At 40.7% G+C, this 15,715-nt stretch overlaps 1 protein-coding gene and 1 long non-coding RNA gene across 2 annotated transcripts in view; both read left to right on the top strand.

The window, feature by feature from the left end:
- Window positions 1-7,726, top strand: part of LOC117502538 (exostosin-1) — an 851,279-nt gene extending 843,553 nt beyond the window's left edge. Inside the window, exon 13 of the mRNA XM_034161580.1 lies at window positions 6,999-7,726. Coding sequence (XP_034017471.1) covers window positions 6,999-7,184 — 186 coding nt within the window. The 3' untranslated portion in view covers window positions 7,185-7,726. The remainder of the gene's footprint in view (window positions 1-6,998) is intronic.
- Window positions 7,727-7,774: 48 nt separating this feature from the next.
- Window positions 7,775-8,253, top strand: LOC117502762. The gene is made up of 3 exons (XR_004558402.1): window positions 7,775-7,848; window positions 8,077-8,080; window positions 8,232-8,253. It is a non-coding gene; the product is annotated as an uncharacterized LOC117502762 (long non-coding RNA).
- The last annotated feature ends 7,462 nt before the right edge of the window (window positions 8,254-15,715 follow it).

The raw sequence follows: 15,715 nt of genomic DNA, 5'->3' as shown, positions 1-15,715 counted from the left end.
CCGGTCTTTGTAGTGGTGGTGATGGGTGACAGCTTGTGTTGATTGATGACAGCTGTCACCTCCAGCAAAGCCGACGCCCTCTCGTGCTTGAAGCCCGCACTTCAAGCAGGGCGCCATCTTGTGGTGGTGGGCCAGCAGTACCTCCTCTTCAGCGGCCCACACAACAGGCTCTGCCTCCCATTCTACTCTTACAAACCCTAGGAACTACAAGTAAGCCTGCAGTCTGAGAGCGAAGCGCTCTATTGGGGTGATATGGTACTATGAGGTCCCTAAGATAAGATGGGACCTGATTATTCAAAACCTTATAAGTAAGAAGAAGAATTTTAAATTCTTTTCTAGAATTAACAGGAAGCCAATGAAGAGAGGCCAATATGGGTGAGATATGCTCTCTCCTTCTAGTCCCTGTCAGTACTCTAGCTGCAGCATTTTGAATTAACTGAAGGCTTTTCAGGGAACTTTTAGGACAACCTGATAATAATGAATTACAATAGTCCAGCCTAGAGGAAATAAATGCATGAATTAGTTTTTCAGCATCACTCTGAGACAAGACCTTTCTAATTTTAGACATATTGCGCAAATGCAAAAAAGCAGTCCTACGTATTTGTTTAATATGCGCTTTGAATGACATATCCTGATCAAAAATGACTTGATCATATTTAAGATCGAAGCATTAATTAATGGTAGGGCTTCCTTGAGCAGCCTGGTAGGAATGGGGTCTAATAGACATGTTGATGGTTTGGAGGAAGTAACTAATGAAAATAACTCAGAACAATCGGACAGAAAGAGTCTAACCAAATACATACATACCAAAAAATAGTAAGATGTCCTAGCTTTACGGAGGGCTTTTTTTATAGAGCAACAGACTCTTTTTCCAGGCTAAGTGAAGATCTTCTAAATTAGTGAGACGCCATTTCCTCTCCAACTTACGGGTTATCTGCTTTAAGCTGTGAGTTTGTGAGTTATACCACGGAGTCAGGCACTTCTGATTTAAGGCTCTCTTTTTCAGAGGAGCTACAGCATCCAAAGTTGTCTTCAATGAGGATATAAAACTATTGACGAGATACTCTATCTCACTTACAGAGTTTAGGTAGCTACTCTGCACTGTGTTGGTATATGGCATTAGAGAACATAAAGAAGGAATCATATCCTTAAACCTAGTTACAGCACTTTCTGAAAGACTTCTAGTGTAATGAAACTTATTCCCCACTGCTGGGTAGTCCATCAGAGTAAATGTAAATGTTATTAAGAAATGATCAGACAGAAGGGAGTTTTCAGGGAATACTGTTAAGTCTTCAATTTCCATACCATAAGTCAGAACAAGATCTAAGATATGATTAAAGTGGTGGGTGGACTCATTTACATTTTGAGCAAAGCCAATTGAGTCTAAAAATAGATTAAATGCAGTGTTGAGGCTGTCATTCTCAGCATCTGTGTGGATGTTAAAATCGCCCACTATAATTATCTTATCTGAGCTAAGCACTAAGTCAGACAAAAGGTCTGAAAATTCACAGAGAAACTCACAGTAACGACCAGGTGGACGATAGATATAACAAATAAAACTGGTTTTTGGGACTTCCAATTTGGATGGACAAGACTAAGAGTCAAGCTTTCAAATGAATTAAAGCTCTGTCTGGGTTTTTGATTAATTAATAAGCTGGAGTGGAAGATTGCTGCTAATCCTCCGCCTCGGCCCGTGCTACGAGCATTCTGACAGTTAGTGTGCCAGTGTTGCCAAAAAAAAACAAGTTTGAAATGACATAAACACTTTTTTGCTGTATTGGGGTTTTTTTTTAAATACATGTATTTCCATTAAGCATATTTTCAATTCATTAGCTCAAACTGTACAGTTCGGAGTGTAAAGAAAACCAGCCTGTCGACATCCCACCCATGTGTCCCTCACTTAGCAAAGGTAAATCTCTCTCTCTCTCTCTCTCTCTCTCTCTCTCTCTCTCTCTCTCTCTCTCTCTCTCTCGTCTTCAACTGCTTAGTCCAATTAAGGGTCGCGGGGGGTTGGAGCCTATCCCAGCAGTCATAGAGCGTGAGGCGGGGTACACCCAGGACAGGATGCCAGTTTGTTGCAGGGCCACAAACAGACAAACAAACAAAGACACACCTACAGACAAGTTAACGATTCCAGTCCACCTAACCTGCATGTTTTTGGATGTGGGAGGAAACCGGAGCACCCGGAGGAAACCCACGCAAACACGGGGAGAACATGCAAACTCCACACAGAAAGGCCACAGGCGGGAATTGAACCCATGACCTTCTCGCTGTGAGGCAACAGTGCTAACCACTAAGCCACTGTACTGCCCCCAAAGGTAAATCTCAGTGATAAATTTCTATTCAAGCTCATTTCAACATCCTTATCATGAAAATCTCCTCCATTCCAGCCTCGCTGTGTTGTACAGGTGCGTGGGTGGGGATGCTGGTGCAGGTGTGGTGTGACTGAATCTCGCCTGTGTGAATGTGAAGGTGATGAATCTGTCACAGTCCATCTGCTGCAATGTGTGAACCTGGAGGTGAGACCGGGCTCAGTCAGAGTCATCCGGCAGATATTCAGGACGGGGCCGAAAATAAAAATTCCACCACTGAATTTGCATTAACTATGTATATTTCATAAAGTGTGATAGTTTCTCCGTTTAATATTTTCTATAGAGACTCACACTTACAAATCCCTGTTCTCAACGCCTGCAACCGTGCATCTTGGAAGGGAACAGTTTGACACCTTCTCCTTACTTTGGGAAAGCTGAGAGGAGTGAGGCGTGGGATGTGAAATTTGCATGTATCTTCAAACATCAAATTGTCAAATGTTACCTAATTATCTCAATGTTTTGTAATACATCATTTATTCATTTTGACCCACTGACTTCAATCAAGGGTCACGGGTGGGAGGCTTGAGCCCATCCAGCAGTCACAGGGCACGAGACGGGATACACCGTGCACAGGATGCCAGTCTGTCACAAGGCGTCATGCGCTGAGAGAAACCGCAGGTTGTTCCATGTAGAAGAGTTTGTCCGAACTTCTGCTGAAGCCCTGGTTACACGACACTAACGAATGACAATGAAGCCCAAATAAGACAAGAAATCTGGACTTTTGGAGGCATCTTTAACCTTCGTTCAGCTTTGTTCTTGCAGCTGGTGCTTCATCAGAATTTTTGAACTGTTGAAAAATTTGAACGAATACCGACGACAACCTCCATTCATTCGTATTTCTTTTTGCTTTCTTTCTTGGCAGTTTCTTATTGTTTGCTTAGTTTTCATAACATTAGTGTTTCCTTTGACTTTCATCCAGCTTCATCCAACCATCCGAGTCCGACGTATTGAACGAAGGTTGACGATATCTGAAAGAATCGTTAACTAAAGGTTCGATGAGATGAATGAAACATCCTTGTATCACTATAATGAATCGTCCATGTGTGGGGTGAAAATGCAACATTTTCACACAGAAACAATAGCAGTAAGGACGTTTCACCAACTACTTTAGCTGTTTACGTACGTTCCAAGCATTTGTGGCTGGCTTGAGCGTGCACACACGTTGTTGTCAAGACAAATAACATCCCACACCTGTAAGTACTGCAGACGTGAGGATGAGGGTTTTTCACCTGCTTTCAGTCACGTCATCGTGAATGTTTCATTTTGATTTAATTTAAAGCATCAAGGTGGACATTGGCTTCATTTTTCTTGCGTTAGTTTCGGATTTGCTTCATTCTTTTTTTTGTTCTTGAAAGGTGCAGGATCTTTCGCCCACCTTTTCTCAACGATTTGTGACTTGTCGACTTTTTATCCTTCGTCCAGTTAGTGTCATGTGCCGTGTGACCAGACCTGAAGATGTCAATCATTTGTACCTCCCTCACTGGAGAAAAAAGGGATCTCAGACAAGTGTAAATCCAACACGACGTCCCTATTGTTGGGCTTGACTCCTTTTCCGAATTTGGGGATGTTAGTCCACTCCACACAGCGCACGTTCTCACGTTTAGAGATATGGATGCCTAGTTGTTTTCTTGTCCCACTTGCAGATATGAAGCAAAATGTCAGTAAAATAAAGCAGTTTCAAATTTTGGAATGACAGTCCACAACCAAATGGACAATAAGCTGCAGACAAATCATGTCTGGCAACCAATTTAGCTCCACAAAGCTCAGATACAGTCACATTTGGACCTGCAAAGTGAGTTACCCTGTCTGTGTTTTGCGCTTGACATTTCATTCCATGTTTTCTAAAAGTCTGTCATGGCTAATGTCAAAGTCCATGCTGTGTGCCAGGTTATCAACTCCTACTCAGGAATTCACAGAGAGAACCATCTGGCAGGTCAGCCAGCTCTGTCAGCATGATGAACCTGGACTCTCTGGATGAGCTGGTGGGAAAAATAAATGTGTCACGAACAGCAGTATCTCCTGTCTACTTTATGACACTCTGTCTGCTATCATTTCAACCACCAACGAGGTGCATTTTTATGTAAACCCTCAGCATATGCAAAGCTTTGTCTTGGCTTATACCATGCTGGAAATAAAGAAAAACTTCCTGCTTTATTATATCCCATGGGCCCTATCTTGCATGATCACAAGTACATAGAGCAAGTGCATTTTGGCCATATCTGACTCCATAGTTCTTTACACAGTGGAAATCTGAGCACAAACTAGGATGCAGTATGTAAAGGCGTGTGTGTGCGCACGCGTGTGTGTTTGTCTAGTGACATGATAACTCAAAAATGCCTGGATGGATTTCTTTCAAATTTGGTGAAAAGATTACTTGGATAGATGGCAGCACTGTGGGTTAGTGGTTAGCACTGTTGCCTCACAGCAAGAAGGTAATGGGATGCTATCACGTCCCAGCTGGGCCTTTTTATGTAGAGTTTGCGTGTGCCTGTGGGTTCCCTCTGGTGCTCCACCTTCCGCCCACTTCCAAAGACATGTAGATTAGGTGAACTGGAAACTTTAAATTGTCCATAGGTGTGTGTGTGTGCACATTTGAATGAGTTTGTTTGTCTATATGTGGCCCTCTGATAGTTTGGCGTCCTGTCCAGGGTGTACCCTGCTTCACGCTCTATGACTGCTGGGATGGATGGATGGATGGATGGATGGATGGATGGATGGATGGATGGATGGATGGATGGATGGATGGATGGATGGATGGATGGATGGATGGATGGATGGATGGATGGACTGCATACAAGCATGGTCTGAAAAACACCTTGTGGTTGTATAGCTCAACAGCCAGGAAGCCTATATACGAGGTCTGTGATGAAAAAAGCGTTCCTTTTTATTTTTTTCAAAAAATAAATGGATTTGATTCATATGTTTTTACGTCAGACATGCTTGAACCCTCATGCGCATGCGTGAGTTTTTTCACGCGTGTCGGTGATGTCATTCGCCTGTGGGCAGGCCTTGAGTGAGGAGTGCTCCACCCCACCCGTCGGAATCTCTTTGTCTGAATAGCCGCTGCGGACGGTGCGCAGATCGCCATCAGGCGCCGTGGGCCGTCCTTAAAGCGACACTACCAGACCAAAATCTCTCATCAGCCGTTAAAATTTTTACCGAAAACCAGCTGAATTTATTGAATGGTGTCCACTCAGTTGTGCCTTACAGTTTTTGAAAAAATTTTGATCAAACAAAGCAGCAGTCTCTGAGCCATTCCTAAACAATGAAAAAAACGACGAGAGGGTGGGCGACTCCTCACTCAAAGAATGCCCACAGGCGAATGACGTAACCGACAGGCGTGAAAAAACTCTCGCATGCCCACGAGGGTTCAAGCATGTCTGATGTAATCACACGTGATTCAAATCCATATGGTTTTTGAAAAAAAATAATAAGGTCCGTTACTTTTATCACAGACCTCGTACATCAAAAATGGTGGAAAAAATACTTGTATAGATATCAAGAGGTGATTAGATTTTGGAGTAATTTGGTCAAAGTTAAAGACTAAGGAAAACATGAGCTGAAGAACACCTTTTTGTGCATCTCAACAATCAAGAAACCTAGATGAATAATCTAAAGCATATATTGATCTGTAAAATACTTTGATTGGGATGCATGACTTCATAATGATGTCGCACAAGTGATGATGATGAAGACAAATGTAGTCAAAACCACCATTATAGACATATGTATATTGTACCTTTATATCATGGTGTGTAGTGCACGTAGGGTATGCATTGGTACATTTAATTAGTGTGGCTTTTATTTCATATTTTTGTGAATACCGAGTAAACAGCAGGAAAAACTGCACTCGACTCCAGACCAGGTTTTTGGTCATCTATGGTGCAAAGGTTTCTGCTGCCACATGGTAGCACTCCACCAAACCACAACTAATTTTTAGACCAACATGCACACATAAGTCCACTGGACATGAAAATGTCAACCGTGCCACTTGTACACTACCAACAACACCTGCATTATGCAGTGCACTGGTTTGCACCAGGTGGAAGATAGGGCCCATTGTGTCATCAGTAAACTGATAAGTCAAAGTGACATATTTATGTGATCATGTATGATGTCATCATAGGGTAAACACAACAACGCAAAAGTCCAGAGTCACCTTTATTGGTAAATTAATAAATAAAATTTAACTTATAACATTCTTATATTTCCACTCACAAAGACACAAAGCACAGCAACAGGAAATGAAAAAACAAGAACCAAAAAGAACACACTTAGAGACCACATACCTCCACCAAGGCTGCATAGTCCCCACTGCCTAAATACCCACTTTCATTTGAATTTCGCATCAGGTTTTGTTTCCAGACTATTTATCTATATGCTGATAAAATTTCACGATCCGTTCATAAGTTGGTGAATTCAGCGTTGCCACATCTGTAACATTTTTCTGCATCCTGTGTCTACAAGATGTTGCGTATCCACACCCTTAAACCACCAGCAGCCTGAACCGGCTGATTCTAAGCCAGATGGAGCCACGTTTTCATGCTGTTTGTATGAAATTCTGACTGATCCATCAGTTTCTTTAAGAAAAATTCTGCCCTCTTGTTTCTGTTTCTCTAAACCAAGGGTTCCAAGGCATCTCGGTGGGCCGACCCGGACCACTTCGCCCAGCGACAGACCTGCATGAACACCTTCAGTCACTGGCTGGGCTTCATGCCTCTGGTCCACTCCCAGATGAGACTGGATCCTGTGTTGTTCAGGGACCAAGTTTCTATCCTGAGGAAGAAGTACCGGGACATAGACCGACTTTAAACAGAGCAGCAGCAGGGGATCAGTGTGTGTGTGTGTGTGTGTATCATTTTATTACTGAATGAACACATGTGGAAAGCTAGAAAGGAACACTCATAAATATAATGGATCCTGAAGTACACATAAATCATTTAAATGTATACTTATTAAAAAAAACACAAACCGTTTTTGAATGTGTGATGTTTCGAGGGCGTGTCTGCACATACGCATGGATTCACATGCAAAACGACACTTTGTTTTTGGGCCACACAAACAGATACACATTGCACAGTTGGAGGAAGATAAGTGGAAAAGCGCGTGCAGCGCTAATGGATTAGCATGTTGTGTCTGGGCCTGCTGTCAGCTGGCGGGCTGCAGTGCAGAGGTCAAAGAGGACATCATCTGGAGCAGAAGAACAATGAGGACGGACTCGCCGCACGACCGTTTCCAGGTCAGGCAAGACAGCTGTTTCCCAAATCACCAACAGACGCCGGCGATACGCCTCTTTTATTGTAGATTTACTGCAGCGGTTCTTGTCTGTATGAAGCAAATAAAAAGGAGATGTTATAATGTGAGAGCATTTTTCCAACTGCACACTTTGCTTCCTTCCTTACTTTTTACCTCCGCCGACGAAGTTGGGTGGAGGTTGTTGTCGCCACTGTTTGTTTGTTTATTTGTTTGTTTGTTTGTGAACAGCCTGTAACCCACAATTTTTCATATATCATTATGAATTTTTTACTGAAGATTCATATCCTGATCGGCAACAACTGATTAAATTTTCAAGGTGAAAGGTCAAAGTCAGGAAAAATTTTGGAAAATTGGAAAAGTCTATCCTTTGGCATTGAAAGGATTTTCAGACATTCATAACTCTGTGAAAAAAGATTGAATTTATTTCATATTTGCAAGTGTTATGTAGGATGGTATCCTTTATGGACTGACAAAGTTTGATCCAGATCTGATCCAGATTACAGATTTTGTGGCCATTTAAATTTAACATCAAAAACCCCATTTAATGTATTTTTTACATTATATCTTAATCAAACGTGCCCCAATCACTCTGATATTTGAAAGTGAGGTGCAGACTGGCACTCACCATCACCTGACAAAGTTTGATCAGGTGTCACCGACTGAATGGTCCCCCCCTAAAAAATCGCTCTGCGCTGCCTTCACTGCACCTGCGTCATTTTGGACCACAGCAGCACATCTGAGACTCAGTCTCTACACCCAAAGCGATCAAAGGGAATAATGTGATGTGTGAACATCAGATGACAAAGTAAAACCTCTTAAATCACTCTAAAGTCAGTTTTAAGCAGAAACGAGGTGATAATCGGTGACTTGACAATTTTTTCTAAGGTAAAAAAATTTGTGGAATTGGAAACTCGTGTTGGTGGAGGTATGAGCGCAGTGCTCTAGTTCTTGTATTGTTATGTATTTAAGCATTTTTTTCTGAAATTCTACACTTGAGCATGCCATTAAAACTTATGTACAGTGGTATGTAAAAGTTTGTGCATCCCTGATGATTTCCATGATTTTTCTTTATAAATCATTGGTTGTTTGGATCAGCAATTTCAGTTAAATATATCATATAGCAGACGAACACGCTGATATTTGAGAAGTGAAATGAAGTTTATAGAATTTACAGAAAGTGTGCAATAATTCTTCAAACAAAATTAGGCAGGTGCATAAATTTGGGCACCCCAACAGAAAAAATCCATCAATATTTAGTAGATCCTCCTTTTGCAGAAATAACAGCCTCTAAACGCTTCCTATAGCTTCCAATGAGAGTCTGGATTCTGGTTGAAGGTATTTTGGACCATTCTTCTTTACAAAACATCTCCAGTTCAGTCAGGTTTTTGGTTTCTGAGCATGGACAGCCCACTTAAAATAACACCACAGATTTTCAATAATATTCAGGTCTGGGGACTGAGATGGCCATTCCAGAATGTTGCACTTGTTCCTCTGCATGAATGCCTTAGTAGATTTTGAGCAGTGTTTAGGGTTGTCTTGTTGAAAGATCCAGCCCCGGTGCAACTTCAACTTTGTCACTGATTCATGAACATTGTTCTCAAGAATCTGCTGATATTGACTGGAATCCATGTGACCCTCAACTTTAACAAGACTCCCAGTACCTGCACTGGCCACACAGCCCCACAGCATGATGGAACCACCTCCAAATGTTATTGTAGGTAGCAAGTGTTTTTCTTGGAATGCTGTGTTCTTTTTCCGCCATGCATATTGCCCCTTGTTATGTCCAAATAACTCAGTTTTAGTTTCATCACTTCACAGCACCTTATTCCAAAATGAAGCTCGCTTGTCCAAATGTGCTTTAGCATACCTCAAGCGACTCCGTTTGTGGCATGTACTCAGAAAAGGCTTCCTCTGCATTATAGCATCATAGAGCATCTCTGTGCAAAGTGCGCTGTATAGTTGAACGATGCACAGAGACACTATCTGCAGCAAGATCATGTTCTAGGTCTTTGGAGTAGGTGGGTTGACTATGACTGTTCTCACCATCCTTCACTTCAGCTTATCTGAGATTTTTCTTGGCCTGCCATTTCAGGCCTTAACTAGTACTGTGCCAGCGGTCTTCCATTTCCTCACTATGTTCCTCACAGTGGAAACTGACAGCTGAAATCTCTGAGATAGCTTTTTGTACGGGGGAATGCCTTGGGGTTCCCCCGGAGGAGCTGGGGGAGGTGTGTGTGGATCGGGAGGTCTGGGCGGCTTTGCTTGAGCTGCTGCCCCAGCGACCCGACTCCGGATAAAGCAGAAGAAAATGGATGGATGGATGGATAGCTTTTTGTATCCTTCCCCTAAACCATGATGTTTTCAGGTCATTTGAAAGTTGTTTAGAGGCTCCCATGTTGCCACTCATTAGAAGAGATGCAAAAAGGGGAAACATTTGCAAATGGCCCCTTTAAATGCCCTTTCTCACGATTGGATTCACCTGTGTAAGGAGGTCAAGGGTCATTGAGCTTACCAAACCAATTTTGTGTCCAATAATTTGTGCTAAATGTATTCAAATCAATAAAATGACAAGGGTACCCAAATTTAGGCACCTGCCTAATATTGTTTAAATAATTATTGCACACTTTCTGTAAATACTATAAACTTCATTTCACTTCTCAAATATCAGTGTGTTTGTCTGCTATATGATATATTTAAATGAAATTTCTGGTCCAGACAACCAATAATTCATAAAGGAAAATCATGAAAATTATCAGGGGTGCCCAAACTTTTGCATACAACTGTATTTGTACTATTTCATTTCATTTTAGGCACTCAAGGATTTTCATGACAGTGTTGTGATTTTTTTTCTTCACCAGTGAGTCAAAACAAAATGTAACCTCAGCAAATATAACAAAAATTAAGCGCATACGTATGTTCCATTTCATTCAAACCTAGGTACAAATCAAATGTTACTTATTTATTTTGTGTACTGTCTGGTTCATATAAAAGATGGGCCAGATTAAGTTAAAAAAAAACTTTTTTTTTTTTTTGAGACTATAGTTGAAATGTAGAGGATACATTTGAAATACAGTTTCAAAAATAAAGTCCAAATATGGAAATTAAATTTGAAATACTCGGCAGAATCAAGTCAACACCTCTGGTAGATCACATCAGGTGAGGAGAGCTGTCGAACACGGTGCCCAAAATCGATTCTGAAGGCCAATTTCACCAATTTATGCCAATTTGTGGAGGAGGTCATATGACATGCTAATGTGTGGACATATTGATTTCATCAAAAATGTCTTGAAATGTTAAATTTATTCCCAACATTTCATCTTTATACTAGAAATTGCATTTCAGCTTATTCTTGCTATTTTGTCTTTAATTTTGACTTTATTCTCAAATTTAAATCTGTTTTTATGTCTGCAAATCTACAATTAATTTTTACTTTTGCGAATTTGTTTTCTAACATGTAAATTTGGTTTACAATTCTGAGCCACCATGCAGCTGTGGTCGGACATTTACATACACTCATCATGGACGTGAATGTCGTGGTAATTTGGGGCTTTTAATGATGTCTTTGACTGTTGCATTTCCAGGGTGGAAGATTCTACAGCATGCAACATTAATGACTAAAAACACAAGATTTGCACATGTGAATTATTTGTGGGTCTTCTCTAATCCACACACGATCATAATTATACATACAGGCTCAAATATTTACATCACCCCAACTAATATTTGGTCAAATGTCCCTTCTCAACCAGGCACTTTTGGTAGTCATCAACAAGCTTCTGGTATAAAATCTTCTTGGCAGAATTGGTAGAGTTTGTTTAAATTGGTTGGTTTCCTGGCATGAACCTGGCTTTTAAGCATAGTCCACAAATTCTCAATAGGGTTGAGTTTGGGGCTTTGGGGAGGCCATTCCAAAAGCTTAATGTTAGTCTGCTTAATTCAGCCCACAACCAGTTTTGACGTGTGTGTGGGATCATTGTCCTGTTGGGAAAACCAATTGTGGCCAAGTTTCAACCATCTAGCTGTTGACTTGAGGTGGCCAAGAAGAATTTGGAGGGGTCTTCCAGTTTGTGCAATGCATCAGCACCACTGGCAGCCCAAGAAGCATGATGCTTCCACCACCATGCTTGACAGTTGGTACGCTGTTCTTGGGCTTGAAAGCCTCAGTTGTGCTGTGGCCAAATAGCTCAATCTTTGTCTCGCCTGACTATAAAAACCTTGTCCATGTGGGCAACTCCAAATTTCAGTCTAGCTTGAAGGTATTGATTTTGGAGCAGGGGCTTCTTTCTTGGCCGGCACCTTCTCTGTCCATGGCGATGTAAAACGTGCTTCATTATGGATAGTGACACAGGTATTTCAGCAGTTTCCAGTTCTTGGGGGGCCGGAAGTTGTTGCTGAACTTCATAACCAATTTCCTCTCATCTGAGGGTGACAGTTTGGGTCTTCTTCTAGACCTGAGCAAAGTGGTGACACATTCAACTAACTTGCACATACGTACAATTGTTGTAATTGGTAATCTTGGAATTTGCATTTGCTTAGAAATGGCTCCAAGAGACCTTCCTCATTTGTTACCCAAGGCCATCAAATATGGCCATCAGCTATTGCGAAAGCTTTTCGTCCATTCATCTCTCCACCTGTCTGTGCTCAGCAGTCCTATTACTGCCAGACTCTTGAAATTCAAGGGGAACATTCTTGGGACAGACCTTGGACAAGTTCAAAGACAGCTAACCTTGATGCCACTTTGTTTTAAGAGACATTTAAGAAGTTAAAAAGTTTCAATCTGACCTGTGCACTGTGACATCAGTGGCTGATCTCTTCAAAACCGCTTTTCTGTTTTTATACACATATACATTAAATAAACAGTTCTAAAACTGAAAATGCTGTTTTTGGAACCTAGTAATAGAATGAAGTAGAATCAAGAAAGTAGAATCAAGGAAGGTGCTGACAACCATCCCAAGGAAGGAACAAGCAGGCTTTCAAGAGAACAGAAGCACCATTGACCAAATCTTTGTTGTTAGGAATATACTGGAACAAGTCAACAAATGGAACGCAATTCTATACACCCATTTCACTTTGAGAAAGCATTTGACTGGGTACATAGAGAAAGTCTGTGGAACATCATGTCAATGTATGGAATCCCAGAAGAGCTTATCCTATTGGTGAAGGTGATGTACAACAGTGATGACTTAATGACTTGGATTTATAGAGCACTTTTCAAGACACCCAAAGCACTTACAAGTTGCATTATTCATTCACTCGCGCATTCACACGTTGTTGTTTTTTTTTCTGTAATATTTTTGGGGATATGTACCTTTTTTTACCCATTTTCTTCGAATGCGCAGTCCTGGATGAAGGTGATACAACAGAATGGTTTTGAGTCCAGCCAGGAGTAAAGTAAGGGTGTGTCATGTCTGGTTTCCTATTTCAGAATAGACTTTGCAGGTGACTTCGCTTTGTTGTCGTCCAAGTATGTCGATATCATACACTTTAAGTGTAAAAATAGTAAAGTTTGGGAACTCAACTAATTTTATTTTGCAGTGGAAGTGAATTTATTGGTAGTAGATATATAACTGTAGGCCACGTTTTAATTCATGGAAGTACACTAACCCAAAGGACTTCACTGATTTTCAAGTCTTTGTTGCACCAATCCGCTTTGCTTTGCAATCTTGCTTTAGGATTTTTATATATGCTTTGGCTGCACAGCTTTTTGTGATACGCTAAGCAACCAGGACAGTTAATACATTTATTTATATTTATTTTAAATATTACATATAACCATTATATATTAAATAACATTTTATAGTTATGTAGTTTTGTGTAAATTTTGGTAGTTTTTAAACAGCTTTTCCAGTGTTCAATAAAACCAGGACTTCTTATTGAATAAAACACAATAAATAATAAAAAAGAAGTTGTGGTTTTGTATAAATGTTTGAAATAAATTTCAGTGGACTTTGGAAGCAAAATATATGTATGTGTGTGCAGGCAACGTTTAGGTACCTCTAATCTTGTTTGACACATGTCCTATGGATACTTCCACCTTTTGAGCTATGGTACATGTGCCTCCTAAGCATAAAGCTCACATGAAGTGCACTATATGTTTAAAAAAATGAAAATCTACATCTATTAATGTTTAACAGCTGCCTGTCAAAATGAAGTGATGCATTTGTATTTCCACTGGATTTAATCCAATATTGTTACTATATCGAACTGTTATAGACCATTTTAAGGATGATAAATTGTCCAAATGCAGTCATTCCCTCTTTTTGCCCTGTAGACATTCTTTTTATACAGTCTGGCAAACTAGCCAAAGCTGACAGATGATTTAGTCCAAGCAAGAATGGCTTTCATTTCACTTTGCTTGCGGGAATTCTCTTTTCCGTTCTATGAAACATTATTCAGGCTTCTTCTACCTGTAAAACGACCCCGTGTGTGCATGTGTGTATGTGCATGTGTGTGCCTGAGAGGCCATAATGCAAACATTATTTTATGCATAACAACATTTAAAAATTAATAGGGCTCTTGAGACTAATAAATGACACTACCACCTACTGCAGTCCTGAGCGCTGAGAAACATTTTCTAAAAAATAGTTTCTTCAAGAACACTGAAAAAAATTGCATTCATGTCTGCAGAGAGAGAGAGAGAGAGATACTGTGTGCATGCATGCTGATGCATTAATTTCATTTTGGATGTTGAGGTATATATAATAGTACAAATAAAGTAGCGTGTTGCCTGTGGGGATCCATGGGCTCCAAATCGGGTAACGCATAAAAAATAGGTAGCTGACATTTTTCAATGGTGGTAATAAATTATGCAAAGTTTCTATAATGACTTGGAATGGCATGTGAGTCCACAATGGTTTTAGAACCTAGGAAGAGCTCAAACCTTTTATTTCCTGTTAATTACATAATTTTTTTTCAATTCAATCAATCAATTTTTTTTTATATAGCGCCAAATCACAACAAACAGTTGCCCCAAGGCGCCTTATATTGTAAGGCAAGGCCATACAATAATTATGTAAAACCCCAACGGTCAAAACGACCCCCTGTGAGCAAGCACTTGGCTACAGTGGGAAGGAAAAACTCCCTTTTAACAGGAAGAAACCTCCAGCAGAACCAGGCTCAGGGAGGGGCAGTCTTCTGCTGGGACTGGTTGGGGCTGAGGGAGAGAACCAGGAAAAAGACATGCTGTGGAGGGGAGCAGAGATCGATCACTAATGATTAAATGCAGAGTGGTGCATACAGAGCAAAAAGAGAAAGAAACAGTGCATCATGGGAACCCCCCAGCAGTCTACGTCTATAGCAGCATAACTAAGGGATGGTTCAGGGTCACCTGATCCAGCCCTAACTATAAGCTTTAGCAAAAAGGAAAGTTTTAAGCCTAATCTTAAAAGTAGAGAGGGTGTCTGTCTCCCTGATCTGAATTGGGAGCTGGTTCCACAGGAGAGGAGCCTGAAAGCTGAAGGCTCTGGCTCCCATTCTACTCTTACAAACCCTAGGAACTACAAGTAAGCCTGCAGTCTGAGAGCGAAGCGCTCTATTGGGGTGATATGGTACTACGAGGTCCCTAAGATAAGATGGGACCTGATTATTCAAAACCTTATAAGTAAGAAGAAGAATTTTAAATTCTATTCTAGAATTAACAGGAAGCCAATGAAGAGAGGCCAATATGGGTGAGATATGCTCTCTCCTTCTAGTCCCCGTTAGTACTCTAGCTGCAGCATTTTGAATTAACTGAAGGCTTTTTAGAGAACTTTTAGGACAACCTGATAATAATGAATTACAATAGTCCAGCCTAGAGGAAATAAATGCATGAATTAGTTTTTCAGCATCACTCTGAGACAAGACCTTTCTAATTTTAGAGATATTGCGTAAATGCAAAAAAGCAGTCCTACATATTTGTTTAATATGCGCATTGAATGACATATCCTGATCAAAAATGACTCCAAGATTTCTCACAGTATTACTAGAGGTCAGGGTAATGCCATCCAGAGTAAGGATCTGGTTAGACACCATGTTTCTAAGATTTGTGGGGCCAAGTAATCTATTAGACAAATATGATTCAAACCACCGCAGCGCAGTGCCTTTAATAC

Source organism: Thalassophryne amazonica, chromosome 21 (genome assembly GCF_902500255.1).
Source record: "Thalassophryne amazonica chromosome 21, fThaAma1.1, whole genome shotgun sequence".
In the NCBI taxonomy this organism is placed as follows: domain Eukaryota; kingdom Metazoa; phylum Chordata; class Actinopteri; order Batrachoidiformes; family Batrachoididae; genus Thalassophryne; species Thalassophryne amazonica.
This window is presented reverse-complemented; position numbering and strand designations above follow the sequence as displayed.